This window comes from Moschus berezovskii, chromosome 25 (genome assembly GCF_049115385.1).
Source record: "Moschus berezovskii isolate FMDL1 chromosome 25, NW_MosBer_1.0, whole genome shotgun sequence".
NCBI classification, from domain to species: domain Eukaryota; kingdom Metazoa; phylum Chordata; class Mammalia; order Artiodactyla; family Moschidae; genus Moschus; species Moschus berezovskii.
The window spans coordinates 31,144,611-31,170,129 of record NC_142484.1 but is presented as its reverse complement, the minus strand read 5'-3'; the positions used below and the strand labels follow the sequence as shown (position 1 = coordinate 31,170,129).

Genomic DNA, 25,519 nt, shown 5'->3' with positions numbered 1-25,519 from the left:
AGTTTGAGCTGCCGGATGGGAGAGGGGCCTTCCAGAGACAATGAACACCGCGCAGAGGCCGGGCTGCCTGGGGTCTTCTGGGAACCCTGGGGAGCCAACTGCGTAGATCCCAGCCTGGGGAGAAGAGGCTGGTCAGGTGCGGTGGAGCTGGGCTATGCCGTCATCCTAAAGACACTGAGACAGCACTGAGAGTTGTTAAGCTGGGAAGTTAGGAAAGGAAGCGTGAGTGGGATGAAAAGAGGACCGGAGAGCTGGGCAGATGACTACGGAGACTAGTTACCAGCCCTTTTGTTAACGCGGAAAAAAATCGGGAGGCCCTGAACTGGGGTGGACTCAGTCGGACCTGATGTGCGTTTGGAGTGAGAAATGAGAACGGTCCTTCCTGGGCTTTGGCCTGAGTGGCTTGGTGCCTTTCCCTAAACCGGAGAGTCAGGAGGGAGATGGTAAGCTCACGGATGAGTGTGTTGAAGGCAACTGCAGGCTCCCTGAGATGCTCTCCGCACCCCACACCACCTTAGAATCTCTCAAGGACTCCTGTTCTCCTCAGCCCAGGCCTGGCCCTCCGCTGTCATCCCTCAGCCCCACCTCCTCAGGCTCCTGCTCTGGCCTGAACAGCTTGTGGTTCTTGAACTTCCCAGATGGCATTCTACTGCTCTGCCTCTAACGGGAACACCTTTTCCCTTCTCTTCCTTTTGCCTGGCCAGTTGCCAGTCAGTCCAGGGTGACATCGCTGAAGAAGCCTCCCTGACACTCTGCACCACCACCACCACCAGGGAGGGTTGCTCTAAATGTGTCAACAGCCACATATATTCACAGGCCTGACCGTAAGACTAGCAGGCTTGTCACCTCCTCTACCTCGGTGCCCCCTCCCCCAGGGCAGGAGGCTTCTCTGTATCCACTGGACCTGGCCCAGATGGAAAGTGAGATGTCAGGAAAGGTTTTTTGCAATGGACAGATCCAGATGGGCGCATCCACCAGAGTTGGAAGCTCCAAAAGACACAGTGAAAGGCACCAAAGACAGATGTGAACCACGTGAACCCCTGATGTCGACCATCAGCGACCCAGGCCCTCCAGGGTCTGAAGGCTGGATTTCAGTGCTCTAGGCCAGGGATGCTGGCTTGCTTACTTTTGTGTGCGAAATGGGACAGAAAGGGAGAGAGTACAGAGGCCCAGGGACCAGGGTCGTGAATGGTGTGGGGTCTGAAATGTCAGTCCCAGCTGTCACGGATGCAGGTTAACTAACAAAGAGAGCCTGGCCTAGACACCTGTTTCCCTTCCTCTTTCTAACCTGATGGGCCTTAATATCTGTCACCATCTGGTGGCGACATCCATAAATAACAAGCTCCCCATGAGCTGAGAGAGCTTGTATAAGGCGGGGGTTCCATGGATTGGCCTCAGAGGGTAAAGGGCTGCCCAGCCCTCTGATAACTTACAAATCTGTATGTGTGTGAGATTTGCCTTATTCTGGTGAGAAGTGCCAGAAGAGATTTTTATCAGGTCCTTAAAGAGGCGTATAGTCTCCCAAAAGGTGAGAATCACCACTATACAGGATTATTCTAGAATTCTGATTCCTTTATTTTCCCCAAATGGAATCCTATGAAGAATCATCCTATAAGAGAGAGAAAAGCAGATGTGAATCTCTGCTTGCTCAGAACTTCACCTTCTCATTTCTGAAGGGACCTACGCAGAACACAGAATGCAGTTAGGAAGCCATGCTAGTACAGCCAAGGGGTCGTGGCTTTTCAGAACCAGATGGACCTGAAAGGACCCTGGAGACCCCCCAGGTCCTACCTTGGGGAAGCCCACAGCCTGTAAGATCCCCCAGGTCCTGCCTTGGGGAAGCCCACAGCATGTAAGACCCCCAGGTCCCACCTTGTAGAAGCCTGCAGTGTGTAAGACCCCCCCAGGTCCTACCCTGTGAAAGCCCACAGCATGTAAGATCCTCCAGGTCCTACCTTGGGGGAGCCCACAGCATGTAGGATCCCCCAGGTCCCTCCTCGGGGAAGCCCACAGCATGTATTAGTGGTGGGGATGGAACTCACACAAACCCTTCACCCCCAAATCATTTAGTTTTTAATCTTGCCTTGTTTTCCCAAAATCTGAATTTTAAAAAGTAATAAGACCTTTCCTCTCCTGAGTATAGGTTCCTAAACTGGAAAGCATTTTTCCTATAGTATTTTAGTCTTCTGGAGAGAGGTTTTCCCCTCTGAATGCCTCTCAGTGAGCATGATGGAAAGTAAATCTGTAGCTTACATTTGAATAGTTCTGTTTAACTTAGAACATGTCAGCCGACTTGTTCTACAGTGGGGAGACTGAGACTCGGGTAAAATGACTTGTTTGCTGTTTTCTGATACCAGTTTAAGGGTTCTTTCCACTGTCTCACAGCCTTGTATGCACATGTGTATATTCTGTGCCACCTAAAGTGGTGAACACGTGGCTGATGTAAGTAGTTTGTTGATGTCTGGAGAGGTAAGACCAACCTCTGCTCATCATAGCCATGTGGGGGCAGGGGACGGGACAAAGGCTAACACTGATTAACACATACCTACTAGAGGTACCAGAGTCCAATTCCTAAACAAGCTGCAAAGTTATGATTTTAATTCCCGTCCTTGCAGATGCATTTACTGAAGCTGAGAGAGAAGCTGTGCTGTGTCCAGATAAGCCTCAGGCCTGCCAGCCTCCTTGGCTTGTGTGTTCCCCACCACGTCGCTGCAGCGGGGTGTGGACACGCCCGCCAGCCTCCTCTAACCCCCGCACCCCTCTCTTTCTGTCTCCTAGGAGTGCCAGCTTCTCTCAGGGCACCAGGGCCTCATTTCTCATGAGGAGCGACACAGCCGTGCAGAAACTTGCCCAGGGCAACGGGCACTGTGTCAATGGGGTCGGTGGTCAAGTCCACGGCTTCTACAGCCTCCCAAAGCCAAGCCGGCACAACGCAGAGTTCAGAGACAGTGCCTACGACCTCCCCCGGAGCCTGGCCGCCCACGGCCACACCAAGGGCAGCCTCACCGGCTCCGAGACGGATAACGAGGACGTGTATACCTTCAAGATGCCCAGCAGCACCCTGTGCCGAGAGTTTGGGGACCTCCTGGTGGACAACGTGGACGTTCCGGCCACCCCGCTTTCGGCCTACCAGATCCCTAGGACGTTCACGCTGGACAAGAACCACAACGCCATGGCAGTGGCCTCACCTGGGGACTCGGCCATAGCTCCCCCACCCCGGCCTCCCAAGCCAAGTCAGGCAGACACACCTCGATGGGGCAGCCCTCAGCAGAGACCTCCTGCCGGGGAAGGCAGCAGATCAGTCTCTGCCGCTGCCACCATCCCCAGGCGTAACACCCTCCCAGCCATGGACAACAGCCGGCTTCACCGAGGTCAGTGTGAGCCCTGGCAGCGCCCAGAGTGGGCACAGGGGACTCAGCATTGTACGAGTTCTTGGTCATCTAGGCCAAGGAGGTTTAAGGCCCACCTAGGTCAAGGATGCTCACAGGTTCAGGCATCTTCTCACCCCAGACCTTTCCTAGCTGGGCCCCCAACCCTGGAGGCTCTTAGTGAACACCACAGGGGCAAGAGTTTAGCAGATCCTGCCTGAGAGAAGTTACTATTCCACTAAGGAAACAGAACATTCTTGGTTAACCACATTACAACGTATTATGGGTTTAGAGGTCCGGATCCTAGTCTTTTACTCATTTATAAATCAAATGAAAGATTTCAAAAATAAATTTAGAAGACTAGTCCAAACTGAAGCCAAACCTTTGTGGACCAACAGACTATTAAAATTAGATCTGCAAAATATTTTCTAAGCCACATTTGCCTCTCTGGTTAAAGTCTGAACATCTATTTGAAGTATTTAAATTCTACTGTCGCTTATTTCCCACTGAGAGTATTCCAACTCTGTATGTAACCTCCTCTGTTTGATGAAAAAGTAGAATGTTAATCTCTTTCATTTTGAGTCTTGCTAATAACCCTGTAGCTGGGCTTCCTTGGTGGCTCAGCAGTAAAGAATCCACCTGCCAATGCAGGAGACATGGGTTCAGTCCCTAGGTTGGGAGGATCCCCTGGGGAAGGAAATGGCAACCCACTCCACTATTCTTGCCTGGGAAATCCCATGGACAGAGGAGCCTGGTGGGCTACAGTCCATAGAGTCGCAAAGAGTCGGACAATACTTAGCGACTAACAACACTGGAGCTACGTCCAGAAGCCCAGGAGGAATTTGTGAGTTGAGGGGGTGATGTGGTAGAAGCAATACCTTGTCTTAGGAATTGAGAGTGGTATCTCCTGGAGTAGCAGTTACGATCCTGAGCGACACTGGGGAGGGTGTGGGAAAGTGTCAGCACGGGGACCAACTCTGAGTTCTCACGGGTCTTGCTTCCTCTGTCGTAGCTTCTTCCTGCGAGTCCTATGACTACCCGCAGCGTGGTGGAGATGGTGCCGGCCGGTCTGCCGAGTCCATGAGCGATGCAGTCAGCGCTTTCCTGGTGAGTGGGGTTTAATCAGGGGTCCTTAAGGCAGCTCAGGTGGATCAAAGTTCATGCCCATGGAACTGAAACCACAGCCCAAAAACGTGACGGCATCTACCTCCTAGGAGCCTGCCTTGCTTCTTCATTCAGAACCCCTGGATTGAATGTTTGGAAAGATGCACGTATCCTGTCTGAAGGAAACGTGTGTACTTAGGTACCCTAGACAAGAAGGCTCATCACCGAGGGTGAGCAGGGAGGGTCTAGAATGCAGGGAACGGGGGCGCTGGGATGTGGCTGTCCGGCAGCAGCCTGACTGTGAGGTCCCACTGGGGGTAAGACCCCAGGTGGGAGTGGCGCTCAGAGTCGGGCTCAACCACAGAAGGATGGTGTCATCAGCGTCCCAGGCCGCCTTCAGGAGGGGGTCAATGACAGCCCTGCTGGGTGTCAGGCCCAGCTACGCCGACGAGGGCCTGCGTTCAGGCCCCCTGGGAAGATCGTGTGAACATAAAGTAGCTTAGGTGTATATGCGTCCAGACAGACAGGGCAGGAGGTGGAGCAAGGCTGTGGCCAGTGTGGTGGCCGCACTTCTGCCATGATGGCAGCCTGGCGGTCACACTGAAAGCTGCCCTGGGGAAGCACACCCGCCCAGGCCTTGCCTGCAGCACCGAGGCCCCTCAGAGGCTCCTTGCCCTGCCCAGGGCCTGAGTGGCTGACCTCCAGTGATGAGTGTGGACTTGAGGGAGGGGGGCGGGTGCTGAGCCAGACCTGTGACCCAGGGCCTGTGCTGTCCTCTGACGTGGTCAGGCAGTCAGAAAGCCTGTGGATGTTTTATACAAGGTTTATCACAAATAATAAGCATGCTCCAAGGGATCGTGGAAGCTAGAAGAGACCCACAGGCCTCATTTCCTCCTGTCTCCCCGCTGCTTTCTTACCTGGTTTTCCCAGGGCCTGCCGATAGCTTCACAGTGCACCCAGCTTGCTGAGTACAGATCTGCACCCCCTCTTGTTTCCTCTCCCTAGTAACAGCAGTATTTCTCTCTATTCCTAGCCAGCGAAAGCAGTTGTGGGTCGATCAGACAGCAGCAATTCCGAGGACAACTATGTGCCCATGAACCCAGGCTCCTCCACCCTGCTGGCTTTGGAGCGAGCCAGTGATAACTCCCAGAGTGTCTACATCCCCATGAGCCCGGGGCCGCATCACTTTGACCCTCTCGGTTACCCATCCTCAGCCCTCTCTCTGCACCGAGGCTCCAGCAGAGGGAGCGAGATCCAGCCACCCCCTGTCAACCGCAACCTCAAGCCTGACCGGAAGGGTAAGTCCACTGTTTCCCCAGCCCAGCTCTGGACACTCTTCAGGGACTGTGCATTCATTTAGGGATCCTGTGGATCCTAAACTTGCCTTCCAAGGAAGTGACAGCCTCTGGAGCCTAAGCCGCCCCAAATACACACACACATGTGCGCCCACACACATTACACACTTTCTCTCCAAATTCATCGCAGTAGGGACTGGCTCCCAGAATGCAGAAGTGCAGGGATCAGAAGGACAGCAAGGTTGCAGCCCTGCCATCTGCTAACATGCGATTATAAACGAATCCTTCTCTGTCTCCGTGCCTTGCTCCTCATCTGTGAAGTAGGAAGTATGAAACATCTGAGTCAGTTGTAATGAGTGGAGGCAACTGAAGCCTGTTACACAGAGTGAAGTGAGCCAGAAAGAAAAACACCAACACGGTATACTAACGCATGTATATGGAATTTAGAAAGATGGTAACGATAATCCTGTATGCGAGACAGCAAAAGAGACACAGATGTAAAGAACAGTCTTTTGGACTCTGTGGGAGAGGGCGAGGGTGGGATGATTTGGGAGAATAGCACTGAAACATGTATATTGCCATGTGAAATAGATGACCAGTCCAGGTTTGATGCATGAGACAGGGCACTCAAAGCCAGTGCAGTGGGATGACCCTGAGGGATGGGGTGGGGAGGGAGGTGGGAGGAGGGTTCGGGATGGGGGGGTGACACATGTGCACCCGTGGCTGATTCATGTCAGTGTGTGGCAAAAACCACCACAATATCGTAAAGTAATTAGCCTCCAATTAAAATACATAAGTTAATTGTTTTAAAAACATGCCTATCAGAGACATTGAAGGGCATAAATAATATATCTTAATATGCTTCATAGTATATGAAGTGCAACTCAAGGATAAGGGATTTTTATTAACTCTAGGGCTGAGAACGGAGAAGGCAATGGCAAGCCACTCCAGTACTCTTGCCTAGAAAATCCCATGGATGGAGGAGCCTGGTAGGCTGCAGTCCGTGAGGTCTCTAAGGGTCAGATACAACTGAGCGACTTCACTTTCACTTTTCACTTTCACACATTGGAGAAGGAAATGGCAACCCACTCCAGTGTTCTTGCCTGGAGAATCCCAGGGACGGGGGAGCCTGGTGGGCTTCCGTCTATGGGGTCACACAGAGTCGGACACGACTGAAGTGACTTAGCAGCAGCAGCAGGGCTGAGAAAGGTAGAACTGACGGAGTATTCCATTAAAAGATACACTCTGCTATAAAAGGAAGGACTGAGCTCTCAAACCGGGTAGCTGTGCTTCCTAGGTGTGTGACTGAGTAAATCATGTGAATTCTCTGAGCCTCTGGTTTTCGTATCTGTGAAGTGGGGATGGTCATGCCTACTTCCTGGGTTTGTTCAGAAGTAAAGCATCTAGGACACTGCCTGGTGCATTTAGACCAGGAAGAAGAACTGCAGTTCAAGTTCCAGGTCTGCCTCGACCTCATTCTGCAGGCCTGCATCAGGGGCAGGGACTCAAGGGGAGAAGCAGTCAGTGGGCAGACAGATGCCCCTTGGGTCTGGTCAGCAGAGAATGCAGAGCTCAGCATTTGAATCGGAGCCTTCAGGGCCTTGTGACATTCACCTTCCATAGAAGGCTCCACAGTCCTGGCCAGAAGGGGCAGGGGGGCTCATGGTGGGCTTCTCATGATGTTTCAGATATCATCTCTTGGTTTCATTCTCAGTCACAAATGTTGTCACAGCCCGTGTGCCCATTTTAGATCTGAAAGTATGACTGCCATCAGTACAGTGTGAGGAATACATGATTTGGTATCTGAAGACATGACTTCACAAGCAGAGATCGTATAACCTCACGGAGCCTGGGTCTCCCCATGCATAACTGGCATGAGTAGGAAGGATTGTAAGCGCACTTGTGTGCTACGTGTAAGGCTCTGTGTGTGTGCCCTTGTCATCAGTGGCTGATGAATCGACCCTCTGTTCCTACTGCAGCAAAGCCAACACCACTTGACCTGAGAAACAACACCGTCATCGATGAGCTCCCCTTCAAGTCCCCCGTCACCAGGTCTTGGTCCAGGGCCATGTGAGTGTCTCTCTGTGGACGCGAGAGCTTGGAATGGGGCAGTGGCTGGTGAGTGGAGCAGGTCGCCACGTTCCTGACGCTGTTGGTAGCTCAGGGCTTGGCTTCCTCTCCTGTGACGAAGGGAAAAGAGTCTCCACTCCGTGTCGGATCTTAGTCTGGTAATGGAGGCCAGAGGGCTGGCCGGAGGGTGCGGGTCCAGGGCCCGGTAGGAGGCTGGCTGTACCCAGGGTTTACTGCCTGTCTTCCCCGCCAACAGCCACTCCTTCAACCGCAGCTCCTCCCAGCACTGCCGCCCCGTCTCTACACAGAGCGTGACCAGCACCGACTCCGGGGACAGTGAAGAGAACTACGTCCCCATGGTGAGTCCCCTGGTGAGTCCTCGGGGCCGCGGCCCACCGAGTGCGCCCTCGCTTCCCAGCGCTGGCTCGCCCGGCCCCAGCACAGCGCGCTGCCACTCATCTGTCTGTCTGTGTGGAGCACACACGTGTCAGTTACTGTGGAGTCGTCGTCAGAGGCGAGGAAGACGCGTCCCTGCCCTCAGAGAGGAGAGCAGGCCTGCCTCTCACGACTGTGACCCAGGCAGTGTGGTCAGTGCCCTGGAGAGGCGGTGTCACGGGGGCACACCCACAGGACGGGCGGCCACAGCAGGGTGGGCAAACGGGGCCTTGGGCAGAGGTGGCCGTGTGGATGGGGACACGGAGAGTCACAGTCGTTAACTCTGGCTGAAGGTGGGGGCGGCCAGCGGGGAGGCTGGACCAGAAGTCAGACCACGAAGGACCCCAAATGCCTGCACTTGTCCCGTGGGGGCCACACGAGGGTCTGCAGGCCAGGCAGTTAGACAGCGTTTCAGAATCATCATCAGGGGGGCCTGCAAGGAAGACCTGGGGCAGCTTCCCAAGTTAGCCCCCTTGCTCCATCCTGTTAAAACTTTTTAGAAGCAGAAGGTCTCCTCATTTCCTCATCCCATTGTCCGCATGACCAGGAGGAGGCGCGGGAGTATGAGCGTCCACTGAGTGTCTGCCCCGCGGCAGGAAAGCGCACATCGTGTGGGGGCTCAGAGACGAGTGGGCCACGGGGATTCCCCAGGGTGCAGCTGCACAGACATGTGAGAGACACACGGACATATGAGGGACACACAGACACATGGACATATGGACATAGACATGTAGACACATGGACATGTGAGAGACACACGGACATGTGAGAGACACACACATGGACATATTAGAGACACACAGACACATGGACATGTGAGAGACACGTACGCATGTGAGAGAGAGACACACGGACATGTGAGAGACACACAGACACATGGACATATGGACATAGACATGTAGACACATGGACATGTGAGAGACACACAGACATGTGAGAGACACATGGACATGTGAGAGACAGACACATGGACATATGAGAGACACACAGACACATGGACATGTGAGGGACACACAGACATGTGAGAGACACATGGACATATGGACATAGACACGTAGACACATGGACATGTGAGAGACACACACATGGACATATTAGATACACACAGACACATGGACATGTGAGAGACACACAGACACACGGACATATGAGGGACACACAGTGAGAGCGCGAACCCACCCGTCAAGTGAAGGAACCGCAGAGCAGCACAGGACTGTTGCCTTTCCCGTGAGAAGGCGTCCTCAGGAGAGAGCCAGACAAGCTGGCCTCGGTGCCTGGGGAGACTGGCCCTGCAGTGGGTTATCGAGAGCTGCTGGGGGACCAGGGCTTCGCGCTGCCTGATGATGAGGGCCCTCTCTAGTGACCCCTGAGGAGCTGGGATGCAGGCAGGGTCCAGGCTGCTGTGGGGTGACTGCCCCGCTCCGGGCCGTGGTGGGAGCCCCAGAGAAGCAGGGCTGGTCCAGCGAACGCGGGGCACAGCTCTCTTCTGAGGGCAGCGAGAGAGGGCCGGTCTGGGAGGGAGGGAGGGTGAGGCCTGGCCTGACGGCCCGGGCGGGAGGCGGCGCAACACAGCAAGGGCAGCCCAGGCTGGAACGTCTCCCCTGCCCACCAGCTGTGCAGCCGTGGGCAAGTTCCTTTAGCTTCTCTGAACCAGTTTTATATTCATGGGAAAAGAAAAAAGTAATAATGCCTACATGATTGTTCTGAGGGTTTAAACAGAAACACGGGCTGTCCCCGGCACAGCGCAGGCCTTCGGTGAACAAGCTGCTCTCACTCCCAGAGGTGTGCTTTTCCCCCGGTGGTGGGTGAGTCTGCTTCCTGAAGTCACTAACAGTTTTTTGCCTCCTTTGTGATAGCAAAACCCCGTGTCTGCATCTCCCGTTCCCAGCGGCACCAACAGCCCAGCCCCTAAGAAGAGCACTGGCAGTGTGGATTATCTGGCCCTGGACTTCCAGCCGAGTTCCCCAGGCCCCCACCGCAAGGTGCCTAGGGTGGGAGTTGGGGGGGGGTCCCACTGAGCTCCTGGGGCCTTGGGGGGAGGGGTCCCAGAGGCCAGGGGCCTTGTCCAGCTGGGCTGGGCTGAGCTCTGGGTCTCAGGGGGCTCATGCACCCTCAGTCTCAGCACTCAGGCACCCTGAGTCCACAGGCCCTCGTCCATCCACCCGTCCCTCCCCTCGCCATGCGGATGGACAGATGAGCGCACACAGAGATGCGATCCACTCAGGGTCATGTGTGAATCCGTGACAGAGCCAAGATGCGGGGAGCACGTGTCCCGGTCCTTAGCTCTTTGAGAACGCGCTGTCCGGGTGCAGCCTGGGAAAGGCGCACACACACAGACACACACCCGCCCCCGGAAGCACACTTAGCTGCCCCATCCCGACAGGAGCACTGACACAGTGCCCCCCACCCACGCAGCTGTGCGTGCTCACCGCGCACCCCCATAGAGCCCTGCAGCTGGCGCTTGGTGGTGCCCGGCCAATTCCCTCTCCTGGACAAGGGGCCACGGGGAATGGGTGGAGGCCTGGACCCAGGGAAGGGCCTGGGTCCCCTCAGAGCTGCAACAGCAAGAGGGTTGGCTGTGACATTGAGCAGGAAGAGGGCTGGTGCAGGGTGGAGGTCAGGCTCTACAGGCCATTTTCAGGGGAATAAAACAGGTCAGAGAGGCCCATCTCCTCACCCCTGACGCCACTCAGGAAGAGCCACCTGTTGCTCCCTGCGTTAAGGTAACTCACAGCCCCTTCACCTCCCCGGTCTGTCCCCCAGCCATCCACGTCATCGGTCACTTCCGACGAGAAGGTGGACTACGTTCAAGTGGACAAGGAGAAGACCCAGGCCCTGCAGAACACCATGCAGGAGTGGACAGACGTGCGGCAGTCCTCGGAGCCCTCCAAGGGTGCCAAGCTGTGACACCCACGCCAGGGAGGTTCCCGGGGGCCATGCCTGCAGAGCCGGCCTCCCCGTCTGCTCGCCCTTCGCCTCTCCAGCACGCCCTCCTGCCCACCTCCTCTCTTCTCTCTCTCCTCTGCCACTCTGGCCTTCAAAGCACTTGGCATCAGGGACCCTGACCCCTTCCCCTTGGGAGGCAAGGGCCTGATCGAGGCACTTCCTCCGCCCTGTCCAGGCCCACCTTTGATTTTTATCAGCAATGGCCATCCTACCTTAGTTAGAGCTCTTGCCAAAAAGCATCCTTAAACCTCCACCTGCCCTTCAGGCCCGAATATCTACCAGACGTGTGGGGGCTAGGCCACGGCTCTGAGCCGATTCCACACCTCACCGTCCGGCCTCCAGCTACTGGGCTCCCTGAATCGGTCCCAGAAGAGGCCACATCGTCCTGCTGACCAGGCACTCAAGGATCAGCAGGCCACTGTGGCCATGGACCTCTTCCTCCCTGTCTTCCTTGGCAGGGGCGGGGCGAGGCCACCCACAGGCGGAGGAGCCGCAGAGGAAGGTCAGAGGCTGTCTTGAGGGACAGAAGAATTAGAGCCCGAGACACGGAAGGGCAGTGGAGCCCCGCAGGGGTTTCGGGGCAGCTCCCCACTTTTAGGGGTGAGAGAAGTGGAGAGAGGAAGAGGCTGGGGACGACCGGCCACCAAGAACACGGAGCAGGGCTCAGAGCCCAGGAGATGGGGAGACAGGGCCGGGCTCCTGGGACCGTGAAGCCTCAGGCCCGCTCTGCCATCCAGGACAGAGCACCATTCCCTGACCCCGCCCGCCGGGAGGCGCCGCTCCGGATAAGGCTTGGACTGTGCTGGCCGACAGTGTAGGGGCAGGGGCGCCGGCATGGCAAGGGGGGCCGGTGGAGCTGTGTGGGGGTGACGCAGGCTGCAGGGTGGGCGTGTGGGGGTGGGGGTGCCGAGGGGTCACCCTGGGACAGCCTGGGCAGAGGCCCACGGGGGTACCTGGGACTGGCATGGAAACGGCACAGCAAGTGAGCTTCTGTAAGACGAGCGACACGGCGGGGCGGCTGAGAGTTGAGGTGGGGACTGTGCGGGCTTTGGGAGGTCCACCCAGCACCCTGCTGGAGAGAGAGACCCCGGCAGTGCCACGGAGATGCAGGCTGAGCAGAAAGGGAGCGGTGACGTCACTCTTGGGGAGCAGCTGGCCTGGTGGCAGGCAAGGGCAGTTCCAGGACTGACAGACGGCAGGCGGAACAGAGCCCCGAGGATGTGGCAGGGTGGCCAGTGGCTTGTGCCCTCCGACTGAGGTTTGTGCCAGGCCCAGGGAAGGTTGGGGCGTGGCCTGGTGCCCGGTCAGCTTGGGTCACCCCCCGTTGCTCTGTGGAGTCCCAGGTGCCCTGTTGGACTCAGTCCTGGCTACAGGGACAGGAGAGGGCAGGGCTGGAAAGGCCCCTAGGTTGTTGTCACCCTCTGCCCTCTGCCAGGACAGAGGGGGTCATCACCCCAGGCTCCTTCTCCCAAGTCTGGGGAGGGAGACACTCTTATGTTCAAGTTCTTGGCCAAATTTTTAAAAAGTTTTAGAGGCAACTGGGTGGACCAGATGTTTCATCCTACCCTGAGAACAGACCTTCTTCCTCCAAAAGAAATGAGTTCTGACCCTACCTAAGGGAGGTGGCTGCTGCTCCCCTTTCTGCTCCTATGAGCGTGTGTACACACACACGCTTACCCCTCAGCAGCCTGAGGCTTGACCGTACTCCGTTCTGGGAGAGATGGTCTCAACAGGTGAGAACTCCTCTAGTCACATCAACTCAGTTAAGTGATGGCAGCAGCTGCTGTGGCCAGGTCTGGACTACGCATTGAGGACACAGGAATTAATAAGACTTTGTGTTTGAGAAGGTCACGCTCAATGAGAAAAAAAAGACAAGGACACGTTGGTGATGGCCATGAGAGACTCAAAGCTGGGGATGTGCGGAAAAGTCAAGGCCACTTCTCCATGAGGCTGGTGTGCGGGCAGGAGTGGGGAGGTGTGCAGATCAGGGAATGTGGTTTCTAGGAAAAGCAGGTGCTTGACTTGGCTGGAGGGGAAGGAGGGCGGGTCTGGGCTTCAGTGGAGGAAGACAGAGAGACTTGTGCTTTGGGAACAACAGACCTTTGGGAGTATGGGCCCAGGCCAGGCCCTTAGCAGCAGCAAGGCCTTGGTGTTCACACAGATGGAAGTGGTGATGGTGGCAGTGGCCTACCCTGGGCAGGGTTTGGTAGGTCACTGCCCAGCCCTGTGTCCCTTTAGGGCCCTCTACAGACAGTCTCATACGGTAGGGCTTTGAACGGTACCCCCACCCCACCCCAGAGGCTTCAGGTGGGCCCAGGTATGGATGCATCAGTCCCCAGTATCATTCCTTATTGATCATCAGGTGCCCTAATGATGTCAGTGTTTTCCGAATGGTGCCATAAGGTGAGTGAGACTGGTTGGAGTCTCGAGAGACGGAGGTGTTCAAATCTAACCTCCAAGGAGGCCTCCCTCCAGCTCTTGATTCCTCCAACCCCCAAACCCTTAGGGTGGAGGCGGGAGCAGAGACCAGAGGAAGTACAAGAGAAGCAAAGACTGCTGAAAGCAGAGACTTGGGGCTCAAACGCCCCAAGTACCCGGTGTCTGATCCCCATCGGTGGCTCAGAGTTCACCTCTGTTGGTGTCCTGGCGTAGAAGGAGAACCCAGGAGGCCCTGCGTCGGCCAGCAGAGCCCCCTCCTGCCTGGGGCTCCCAGGAGCAGGCAGCTGCCCCCTCCGGGTCCAGCTCCCCCACTCCATGGGGTTAAAGGCAGGGACGAGTGCTTGCAGGGAGCTGTGTCTCTTCCCCACCTCGGTGGGGTCAGCTGGGCCCTAAGGCTTCTTCTGTGGCTGCTCCCTGCTCTGTGACCTGTCTCGAGGGCTACTTAACCCAGTGCCCTACCTAGACCTGATTGCAGTAACTTTTACATTGAAAGCCATTCACCTGCGTCCCATCCCTAGGACAGAAGCACAATTCTCAACCTGCCCCCAGCTGTGGCCACCCCGCCCCGCCCTGCTCTCGGCCCTCTGATGGAGCTCGGGAAGCTGGAAGCAGAGCGCGGGGCAGGAGGAAAATCGGCGCGTCCTTCCCCTCTCCGTCCCTCAGTGCGTGCGCGCACGGTGAGGGTCAGAGGCTGCGCACAGGAGTGCTCAAGCCGCCTTCCGAGACTCACTGAGCTTTTCAAGGGCTAGGGGGCCGTCTGCCGCGGGGCTGGCGTGTGATATTTGGTGGTGTGTGTTCTTCCGTGTTTGTTGGTTACACGTGTCTTGAAATGTAGAATCATTTTCCACGAAATCGTTGCTTTATCGAGAAGAGAAAATGGGCTAGAAGAAGCCCGGTCTTAGATTTCCGGCCCTGTTACCCTTTAAAATTGACATTTAATTTTTCAAATCGCTGTTGGTGCCTAATCACTTAAGTTATTAATTTATTGTTTTCTTTAAAAATTTGTAACATGTATTTATCCTGTGAGTAGGTCTGGGGTGGGATGGGAATGCGTTCACAGGCGTCCTGTTTTTGCGGTGGTGACACATGGTACAGGCCTGGAGCTTGCAGGGCCCTTGTTACTGGGGTGGCGGAGCTAGATGACAATAAAGTCCGTGAGAAGCAAGCAGAGAGGCTGCGGCGTCTGCCTCGTCCGGGGAGTGGGGGTGGGGGGCGGCGGGCTTGCCAGACAGTCCGCCCCCATCCCCGCCTACTCCACCTTCCGCTGAACAGGAGACAACTGGGGACCTTTCCTGGCTGTAAGAACAAGTGCGAATCCTCCTTACCTTGCAATCTGTATTCCTGGTGTGTGAAATGGAAGTAATAGCAACCTCTGCCAGTTCCATCTTTCTTAAAAGGCGCGCGGGACCACAGAGCTGAGTTCTGAATATGACCGTTCGGTCTCTGACAGACCCGTCAGCCCACATGAGCTGGTCCCTGAGTCTCGGGGCTCTTTGGGGCCAAAGCTCAGCTCTTCCACTGGAGCCCAGGAAGCTCCTGGCCAGGCCGTTGTTGTGCCAGGTTCCCAGATGGGCGGACCCTGAGGGCTGCAGGCTGCTTTGCTCCTGGCCTGAGCCCACCCACCCAGGTTCTCAGCGGTAAGAAAGGAGTGTGGGGACAGCCTCGAGCTGACGGAATTCCTCTAGTGTCTTGTCTGGGTGGCCCCAGCCTGTGCACCGGCCCCTCCAGAGTCAAACCCCCGTCCCCAATCCGGGCACATCCCCGCCACCAGGCCTCACACTTACACAGCACTTAACGTGCAGGGCACACTCACCTCCCCGGTGCAGCACGCAGGTCAGCAGGGCAAGGGGGTGTCCCTGCCTTCCTGCCCAGAGATGGCGAGAAGCCATGGCTAGAGCGGGAAGAACGACAGCTTTAAAGGCTTCAGAGAACCTCTCTTTATTCCTGTTTGCGACCCAGTTCTCTCCTCTCCGTTTAGAACAGGTACAGCAGTGTCAGGGCACGACGCAGTCAGTATCTGCTCCCCACCAGCCCCGGGGGACAGTGACCAACAGCTGAGGCGCTGAGCCAGCCAGCGGCCCTCGGGACAGACGTCGTGAGACACACACATACTTGCAGTAAAATAAGGACTCTCTCTTGCACCCAGAAGGGGGGCTCTCAGGCACTGGGGCGGGAGAAGGGCTTCGGGGCCGCCCTTCCCTCTGCATCGCGGCTCCGTGTTGGGGGAACCCTTTCTGATCCCGCGCCAGCCTGCTTCCCACCTGCACTCTGCCCAGAAGGACAGCGTCGGCACCACGTACAGTGCCTCACTCCCCTCGGAGAAGCAAGAAGGCGGCCGGAGGGGCGACACGCAGCCCCCTTTTGTGTGCTGGGGCTTGGACCCTCCTCAGCGTCTATACTATAAAGACACGGGATTGTCTGAAAGGGGCTGTAAGGGAACTGCTACTTGATGGCAAACACAGGGCAGGGGCTGAGGCCCAGAGAGTGTCCACCTCAGCTTCTCCAAGCTGACCACAACTCTCGGGTGCAAGTCTTAAGGGGGCTGATCCCAGCGTCGGGGCCCGAGGGCAGTTTAAGGGGCTCGGGTCTCACCTCCGCATCTGAGTCTCTGTGCCCTCCAGGCTGAGGCCAGCAGCCCCCGCTCCATCACTCTCGCCTTGGAAGGGGCTGCCTCCACGGCCTCCCCCAGACTCCACCTGGCCAAGCGCCTCTGCCCGGGACCCCCACCCTGAGGTCGGCTGTGGCACCCACAAGCGCAAGCAGGCCAGGAGGGTATCGAGGGTCCCATTAGAAGACCAGTCTGTGGAAGTCACCACCGCTGCCACCGGCAGGGCTGCAGCCCCCAGGAGGGCCTTTGTCCTCGTCTCTGTCTTCGTCAAAGCCCCTCCGCCAGTGCGGGGACGCGGGGAGCGCGGAGATGTAGGCTGCCCTGCTCCGCGCCTCCTTCTCCTGCTCCTGAAAACACAGATGGGGAGGGTGCAGGAGGCTTCAAACATAGGCGCCGAAGCCAGTGTTCCTTCACCCCCCAACCCCCGTGGCCACCCAGCCCTTCCGAGCTTCACTGCTCGGGAGGGCCCCAGAGCCAGGCACAGAGGAGAGCCCCAGCTTCCCCCAGGGGCACTCCCGCTGAGCCAGAGGATGGGAGGGCTAGACCCACAGCCATCCTGTATCTAGGCTTCAAAACCATTCCTCCTCCCCCGCGCCTCCCAGTATAAGCTCCCAGCACGCTGGAGAAAAGGAACTCACTTCTACTGACTAGACTGAACTTCTCCCAGCACCTCACTTCTACTGACTAGACTGAACAGCGGTCAGGGGCCTCAGGTGGCACCTGGAGGAGGCAGTCCAGAGACTTCAACGGTCACCTCCTACCCCACCAGGACCTCTCTGCAGGCTTCCTTCCTCTCGAGGCAGGAGGGACACTCTGCCAAGGAGAAAGCTTTCCCTCCTGCCGCACTGGGGCTGGCCCTGAAGACCCCTCACCACCAGCCCCAGACCCACCTCCCGCTGAAGGACTTGGCAGAAATGGAAGAGCAGACCCAGTGTCCCCCACCCAGGTGCCGCTGGCCAGGGTCCAGGTGTAACCACCCCAGCTGTTTAAGGCAGCATGCCTCACGCTGCTCATGGCAGCACGCCTCACGCTGCTCGGAGCCCTGGCTGTTCCAGTTGCTAAGTACTTTGATGCCACCCTAGACTCTTAGGAGTGGAGTCGAGGGCACAGTGAGAGGGCGACCCTCCCAAAGGCCTTCCCCACCCGCTCGTATCCACTACTCACTCACAGAGCCCCTCCTCCAGCACACAACAGCTTAATAAAGAAACGGTCGTTCCAAATGTGTGTTGAAAAGACCCTGATGCCAGGAAAGATTGAGGGCAGGAGGAGAAGGGGACGAAAGAGGATGAGATGGCTGGATAGCATCACCGACCCAATGGACATGAGTTTGAGTGAATTCCGGGAGTTGGTGATGGACAGGGAGGCCTGGCGTGCTGCGGTTCATGGGGTCGCAAAGAGTCGGACTCGACTGAGCGACTGAACTGAACTGAATGTGTGTTCGTCTAAAGCAAGAGGCCTGTCTGGCCCACTGTATCCCAGCACTGAGTGAGATGAGTGGATCAAAGGAAAAAGGCAAAGGCTCAGAGAGGAGCAGCCACTTATCCGAGCCGGTAGGCTGCTGGAAGCCCGTGGGGGTCTGCTCACCTGCAGGAAAAGAATGTTGTCTTTGGAAATGGCTTCCATCAAGTCCTTGTGCAGGGTGGGCTCTGCCCGGGTGCGGGGGGAGCCAGGCTCGGCCTCGGACCCCTCCTCCGGCCGCTGCCGGTAGAAGAGCACGTAGGCCGTGTCCTTGGGGAAGAAGGAGGTGACGTTGCTGACAGACTCGAAGGAGGAGAAGGACACCCGGGTGTCGTTGAACAGGTACCACTGGGTGTCGGGTTCGGGCCGCCCTGCGGCCCCCGGGGCCGGGGCGGGGCGCGCGGCGCCCTCGCGGGCGTAGCAGTAGTAGTGGCCGCTCTCCGAGGACAGCCCCGAGTGCACCACCACGCTGCACAGGTCGTAGGCCTGGCCCCGGCCGCCGGCCAGCGGCAGGCGCAGCAGCAGGGGCACGGACACGTCGTCCAGGATCTTGCGGCGCCGCATGGTGCGCAGGTCGAAGGAGAAGCGCAGCAACGTCAGGATGAGGTAGCGCGGGCCCTGGCTCAGCTCCACCACCTTCTCGGCGTCCTGCAGCGACGCGCACGACTCGCAGTGGTAGCGGTTCTCCGACGTCAGCCGCTCGGGCGACAGGAAGTAGTTGACCAGGTCCAGGACCGAGCGGGAGCCGTCCCCGGAGGCGGCCGCAGCGCTCGGGAGGGCCCCCGGGCCCGGGCCGGCCGCCGCCGCCTCCCCGTCGGCCGCTGCCGCCGCCTCCTCCGGGGCCGCCCTCTCCTCCTCCGTCTCCTTCTCCTCCTCCATCTCCCTCTCCTCCTCCTCCTCCTCCACTTTCTCCTTCACCTTCTCCACCGTCTCCTCCTCCTCCACTTTCTCCTTCACCTTCTCCACCGTCTCCTCCTCCTCCACTTTCTCCTTCACCTTCTCCACCTTCTCCTCCTCGTCCTGGGCCGCCCTCTCCTCCGCCTCCACCTTCTCCGTCTCCTCCTCCTCCACCTTCTCCTCCTCTCCCGCCGCCGCCTCCTCCTCCTCCGTGCTCTCCCCCGTCTCCCCCTTCTCCTCCTGGCCGCTCTGCCCGCCGAGGCCGTGGGGGCCCAGGCCTTCCGCGTCCAGGATGGTGGGGGGGACGCCCGCCGTGATGCAGTGTTTCCTCTGCCTCCGAGGCCCGGCCCTGCCTGGCTCCTGGGCGCCCGCGGCCTCCGCGGGGAGCATCGCGGAGCCCAGGCGGCGGCGGCGGTGGTGGTGATGGTGGTGGTGGTGGTGGTGGTGGCGGCGGCAGCGCTCGGGAGGGGGGAAGGCGAGCGAGAGGTCCGTGAAGGCCTCCTCCCTGGAGGAGACGTTGAGGCAGCGCAGGCAGCATATCCGAGTCACAATCTTGCCCCCAAACATCTTCTCCACGGAGGTGGCGCTGGGGCCGGGGGGCTCCTCGGGCGGGGAGGGCGAGCCCGACTGCTTGAGCTTCTGGCAGATCCTCGTCCCGGTCTTCTCCTCTTCGTGCAGCCTGTCGCGGGGAACACACATGGGTCACACACGTTTACACACGTGCAGAGGCGGCACACGGAACACACTTGCATGTGTACTAGGTGGCATCCACGCACGTGTACTCAAGACACGCAGGCACCCGCTACATACTTAACCTGCATAACGCTCCCAAACCTGCACACATAGCTGTGCGCGGGCCCCCAGAGCGCTGATGAGAAAACACACACGTGCACACTCAGGCAAGCACAGCACAGTGTACATACACACACTCACCCTCCCCGGTCATGCTTCATGTCAGCACCTCCAGGACGTCCCCCACCCGCGGCCCCTGTCCCCATCTTCTCCAAGCCTTCCACAAGCGCCGGGCCACACCCCGGTTTCCAGGAAGAGACAGCACCACGCAGGGGCACGGGGCTTCCCCACCAGCACCCTCTCCAGATGCGGAGCCTGGAGCAGAGCCAGGCCCAGCCTCCCCTACCGATCCAGCAGGTACTTCAGGTACTCCGAGCAGTCCTGCTGGGTGCCAGGGCTGAACCAGGGTGTCCAGGATGCAGACAGGAAGTTCTCTGGAGAAATGGCGGGACGCTGCAACCAAAGCAGGAGAGAGACGAGTCAGGAACTGGGGGGCCACTCACCAACCAGCTCCACAGCATGCCAGGCCTGAGGGTCACCCTGGGGAGTCACTGCCCCAAACTCCCAGCCTCCCCATTCATTCCCAGCTGTCCGTCCCTGACTTCTTCCATCCTACCAAGTCCATGCCGCCTAAGAGCAAGGCATCCATGTAGAGGAATAGTCCTCCAGGAGTCTGTTCTTCCCTGGTTTGTTGCCATTCCCTCTGCCTGAAACACCCTTTCCCTATCAGAAGCTTAGCTTAGAGTTCAAGTCCCAGATGCAGGGTCCCCTGTCCCACGCACTCCCCCTCATGATCAACCTCTCCCTACCCTGCGTGGAAACCACACACGCCTTGTTCTCTGCTTAAGCACTACAGTTTCAGTCTACAGGTCCATCTTCCCTACCAGACTGCATCTTGTGAAAGCATGACCGTGGCTGACGTACCTCTGCGCCCCCGCCCCTGCAGAGGGCCTGCTGTGATGCCTGGTCAAGGCCTTTAGGTTCCATGAGGGCAGAGGCAGTGAATAAAACATATACAGCCCTCAGGGTGCCTGGCAGTGTGAATGCTCCAAAATGACAGCCGGCCAACAGAGCAACACCTCATACGGGGGACTGGACCACCAACAGGAGCAATGTAGGCAGCACTGCACAGGGGGCTCCGCCGGCACACCTTCTCCTGCCCAGTCAGGGCACTGAACCAGCCCCATGGGCTCTGCCCATGAACCCACGCCTGCCTGGACTGGGGCCCAACAGCTGACAGCAAGCAGGGGCCCGGAGGCAAGTGCAGGCAGGTTCTGGGGAAGGGGAGGCGTCGGACCAGGCCTCCTTTCCAGCATCCCCTGCACCCCACACCCCCTGCACTCACCTGGCTGTGCTCCAAGAAGGCGAAGAGCCACTGCAGCTTCGTCATCAAGGGCTGCGAGTTGTTTTCAGTCAAACGGAGCACACAGTGTCTGAAACTTCAAAACAGAGCACCCAGAGTTAACCCAGAGAGCCTCTAACTCACCCACACTGTGGCAACCCAAGGCATCCAGGCTACAGGCAGGACAGATACTTGTAGCTCAACTCTGGGCCAGAAGCCGGGCAGGGGGGCAGGTGAACAACTCAGTTTGGACGATGAAATGACCCCTGCCATCCCCCTTCTAGTTCTAACATCCCCTGACTCCAAGCTCTGAATGTCCTAAGGTTCTAATCTCTGAACTCTCAGACATGCTCCAGAGTCCATGCCAACATCACCACTAGCCGCTCACACCCTCCGCCCTGCATCCCTGGGTGACGGTGTTCAGACCATCCAGAGCAGCAGGCCCCCACTCCAACCAGAGCCCCTTCCACAAGGACCACCCCCAAGTTGTTCCTCTTTCCTCAAATGAGGGAGGCAGGGGTCAATGTGAAGAATATGCTGGAAAATAGAGGACGCTGTGGGGGTAGGCTGGGGCTCTTGACACGTCTGATCCTATGGGAGAGGAGAAGAAGCCCTTCCTGACAACCACATCCCCTGGAACAAACCAATTCCCCGGCCCCAGCTGAGCTCCTGTTCTCACAAAAAGCTCTGAGCATACAGGTCAGGCATCTTTCCAGCCTGCACCCACTGTACAGGGCAGTGTAGCCAAAGTGTGGTCCACTTAGCAGGCTGCAACAAAGCAAGTTCGGAGAGAGCATTTAGAAACCTGTATAGTGATTTGACATCACTGTTACACAGACACATAATCACCTAGTAAGTCACTGCATTATATTCTACAAAAGTAGGAGTCTACAGCAGACTGGAAATCCAAAAACAAAACAAAGCTAGTCCTTCCCCAGGCAGCTTGAGAAGCACAGCAGCAGCGGTGTCAGGAAGTCCTGGAGTTCAGTTCCAACCTCGTCCCCCTGGAGCTGAAGCTGAGAGAAGAAACTGCCTGGAGCTCCTCCCACAGCCAAAATCAAGCCTTACTTTGACTGAGACTTGTCAAAAAGATCTTGAAGTGTGGTACTGGTCAAAGAACAGGTGAACCGATAAATAGAATAAAGAGCCCAGAAACAGACCCCCATAAACACAGTCAAGTGATCTTTAATAAAGGAGCAAAGGCAATATAATGGGGCAGAGACACTCTGGTCAACAAAATGGTACTGGAACAAGTACACGTCCCCCACCAAAAAGAATTAATCTGAACACAAACCCTACACCCATTGCAAAAGTTAACTCAAAATGGATCATAAAACGCTCAAGTATAAAACTCCGAGAAAACCTAATGACCTTGAGTGTGGTGAATACCTTTTTAGAAAAATCACCAGAATAATAAGCTGAATTTCATTAAAATTAAAATTTTTATGTTACAGTATCAAGAGAATTAGAAGACAAACCAGAGACTGGGAGAAAATATCTGTACAAAACACATCTCATAAAGGACTGTTAAAAATAAGTACACAAAGAACTCTTAAAATTCAACAAGAAAACAAATAACCTGATCAAAACAATGAGCCAAACATCTTAACAGACATCTCTCTCTCACACACACACACACACAAATACACACACTCAGACACACACGAACATATAGACGGCAAATAGGCAATGAAAAGATGCTCAACATCATGTCAGTCAGGGAAATACATACTGAAACTACAATGAGATACCACTACATACTGTATTAAGACGACAGAGTAGAAGGATGTGCACTTGTGTTATTTGTGAACAAAATCACAACTAGCTGCTGAAGCACCACCAACAGGAGACTGTGGGAACCCACCAAAAAAGATACCCCGACTCCAAGGGCAAAGGAGAAGCTGCAACAAGATGGCAAGATGGGCGCAGCTGCATTTAAAATCAAACTTCATACACACCAGAGTTGCTTGGAGGGCGCAAACAAAACCTTGTGCACACGAGGACTCAGAGAAAGGAGCAGTGATTCCCACAACACACTAAGCCAGCCCTGCTTATGAGTGTCTGATGGTCTCCTGTGGACACATGGGTCAGCAGTGGCCAGACGCAGGGACAGGGGCTTTGGCAGCAGCAGGCTGGGAGGTGCAGCGTGTGGCATAACTCCTCTTGGAGGAGGTCACCGTTTGTCCTGCTGTAGAGCCACCAGGTGGGAGAGCCACAAATTGGAGAACAATTATACCAAAGAAGTTCTCACATTGTTGCAAAAGTTCTAGGCCCTAAAACAGACTTTCCAACCTGGGGATCTGGCAAGTGTCAGTTGCTCAGTTGGGTCCAACTCTTTGCAAACCCATAGAACATAGCCCACCAGGCTCTTCTGTCCATGGAACTGTCCAGGCAAGAATACCGGAGTGGGTTGCCATTCCCTTCTCCTGGGGATCTACCCAACCCAGGGACTGAACCCGGGTCTCCTGCATTGCAGGCAGATGCTTTACCATCTGAGCCACCAGGAGGCAGGGTATCCAACAAAGGGACTGAGATTTCCCAGGGAACGTGGCTTTGAAGGTCAGCTGGACTTGATTACAGATCTTCCAGAGGGCTGGGGAAACAGAGGCTCTTGGAGGGCACAAACAAAACCCTGTGCCCACCAGAACCCAGAATAAAGGAGTAGTGACCCTAAAACAGATAGTCAGACCTGCCTGTGAGAGTCTGAGAGTCTCTGGCAGAAGGGTGGGTCAACAGTGGCCTGCCGCAGGGCCAGGAGTACTGACAGCAGCAGTCCTGGGAGAAGCACTGTGCTTATGGAGGAGGTTGCCATTACCCCTACCATAGCTTGGCCTCAGGCCAAACTACAAGGAGGAAACACAGCCCCACCCATCAACAGAAAATTGGATCAAAGATTTACTGATCATGGCCTTCCCACCCGAGCAAGACCCAGTTTTCCCCATAGCCAGTCCCTCCCATCCAGAAGCTTCCACAAGCCTCTCATCCTCATCCATCAGAGGGCAGACACTGTAAAAACTACAATCACAGAAAACTAATCAAACTGATCACGTGGATCACAGCTTTGTCTAACTCCACAAAACTCTGAGCCTTGCGGTGTAAGGCAAGATGGACAGGTCGTGGTGGAGAGTTCTGATAAAACGTAGTCCACTGGAGAAGGGATTGTCAAATCACTCCAGCATTCTTGCTTTGAGAACCCCATGAGCAGTATGAAAAGGCAAAAAGATATGACATTGAAAGATGAACCCCCCCAGGTTGGCTGGTGTCCAGTATGCTACTGGAGAAGAGAGGAGAAATAGCTCCAGAAGGAATGAAGAGGCTGGGCCAGAGCAGAAACAATGCCCAGCTGTGGATGTGTCTAGTGGTAAAAGTAAAGTAATGCTGTAAAGAACAATATTGCTTAGGAACCTGGAATGTTAGGTCCATAAATCAAGGCAAATTGGAAGTGGTCAAACCGGAGATGGCAAGAGTGAACATCGACATTTTAGAAATCAGTGAACTAAAATGGATGGGAATGGGCAAATTTAATTCAGATGACCATTGTATCTACTACTGTGGGCAAGAATCACTTAGAAGAAATGGAGTAGCCCTCACAGTCAACAAGAGAGTCTGAAATGCAGTACCTGGATGCAATCTCAAAGATGACAGAAGGATCTCAGTTCATTTCCAAGGCAAACCATTCAATATCAGAAATCCAACTCTATGCCCCAACTACTAATGCTAAAGAAGCTAAAGTCGAATAGTTCTAAGAAGACCTGCAAGACCATCTAGAATTAACACCAAAAAAAATGTCCTTTTCATCATAGGGGACTGGAATGCAAAAGTAGAAAGTCAAGAGACACCTGGAGTAACAGGAAAGTTTGGCCTTGGAGTACAGAATGAAGCAGGGCAAAGGCTAAATAACAGAGTTTTGCCAAGAGAACACACTGGTCATAACAAACACCCTTTTCCAACAACACAAGAGAAGACTTTACACATGGACATCACCAGATGGTCAATACCAAAATCAGATTGGATTGTATGTTTTGCAGCCGAAGATGGAGAAGCCCTATACAGTCAGCTAAAAAACAAGACTGGGAGCTGACTGTGGCTCAGATCATGAACTTGTTATTGCAAAATTCAGACTTAAATTGAAGAAAGTAGGGAAAACCACTAAGCCATTCAGGTATGACCTAAATCAAATCCCTTATGATTATACAGTGTAAGTGACAAATAGATTCAAGGGATTAGATCTGATAGACAGAGTGCCTGAAGAACTATGGACGGAGGTTTAGCATTGTACAGGAGGTGGTGATCAAAACCATCCCCAAGAAAAAGACATGCAAAAGGCAAAATGATTGTCAGAGGAGGCCTTACAAATAGCTGAGAAAAGAGGAGACGCGAAAGGCAAGGGAGAAAAGGGAAGATATACCCATCTGGATGCAGCGTTCCAAAGAACAGCAAGGAGAGATGAGAAAGCCTTCTTAAATGAACAGTGCAAAAAATGGAAGAAAACAATAGAATGGGGAAAACTAGAGATCTCTTCAAGAAAAGTAGAGATACCAAGGGAACAGTTCATGCAAAGATGGGCACAATAAAGGACAGAAATGGTACAGACCTAACAGAAACAGAAGATATTAAGAAGAGGTGGCAAGAATACACAGAAGCACTATACAAAAAAGATCCTGATGACCTGGATAACCACGATAGTGTGATCACTCACCTAGAGCCAGATATCTTGGAATGTGAAGTCAAGTGGGCCTTAGGAAGCATCACTACAAACAAAGTT

General features: G+C 55.6%; 2 protein-coding genes across 4 annotated transcripts in view; one reads left to right on the top strand and one right to left on the bottom strand.

Moving 5' to 3' along the window:
* The window catches only part of GAB2 (GRB2 associated binding protein 2), a 183,383-nt gene extending 168,556 nt beyond the window's left edge, over positions 1-14,827 (top strand). For 2 of the 3 annotated variants that reach the window (XM_055416086.2, XM_088832341.1), the window contains exons 4-10: positions 2,779-3,371; positions 4,381-4,475; positions 5,506-5,770; positions 7,747-7,837; positions 8,094-8,208; positions 10,129-10,254; positions 11,036-14,827. In XM_055416086.2, coding sequence (XP_055272061.2) covers positions 2,779-3,371; positions 4,381-4,475; positions 5,506-5,770; positions 7,747-7,837; positions 8,094-8,208; positions 10,129-10,254; positions 11,036-11,179 — 1,429 coding nt within the window. In that variant the 3' untranslated portion in view covers positions 11,180-14,827. The remainder of the gene's footprint in view (positions 1-2,778; positions 3,372-4,380; positions 4,476-5,505; positions 5,771-7,746; positions 7,838-8,093; positions 8,209-10,128; positions 10,255-11,035) is intronic. The other variant, XM_055416084.2, reaches the window with a different exon arrangement.
* Positions 14,828-15,857: 1,030 nt separating this feature from the next.
* The window catches only part of USP35 (ubiquitin specific peptidase 35), a 69,777-nt gene continuing 60,115 nt past the window's right edge, over positions 15,858-25,519 (bottom strand). Inside the window, exons 8-11 of the mRNA XM_088832340.1 lie at positions 20,758-20,851; positions 19,759-19,865; positions 17,850-19,299; positions 15,858-16,612 (exon numbers count right to left, since the gene is read on the bottom strand). Of these exons, the coding sequence (XP_088688466.1) occupies positions 16,445-16,612; positions 17,850-19,299; positions 19,759-19,865; positions 20,758-20,851 (1,819 nt within the window). The 3' untranslated portion in view covers positions 15,858-16,444. The remainder of the gene's footprint in view (positions 16,613-17,849; positions 19,300-19,758; positions 19,866-20,757; positions 20,852-25,519) is intronic.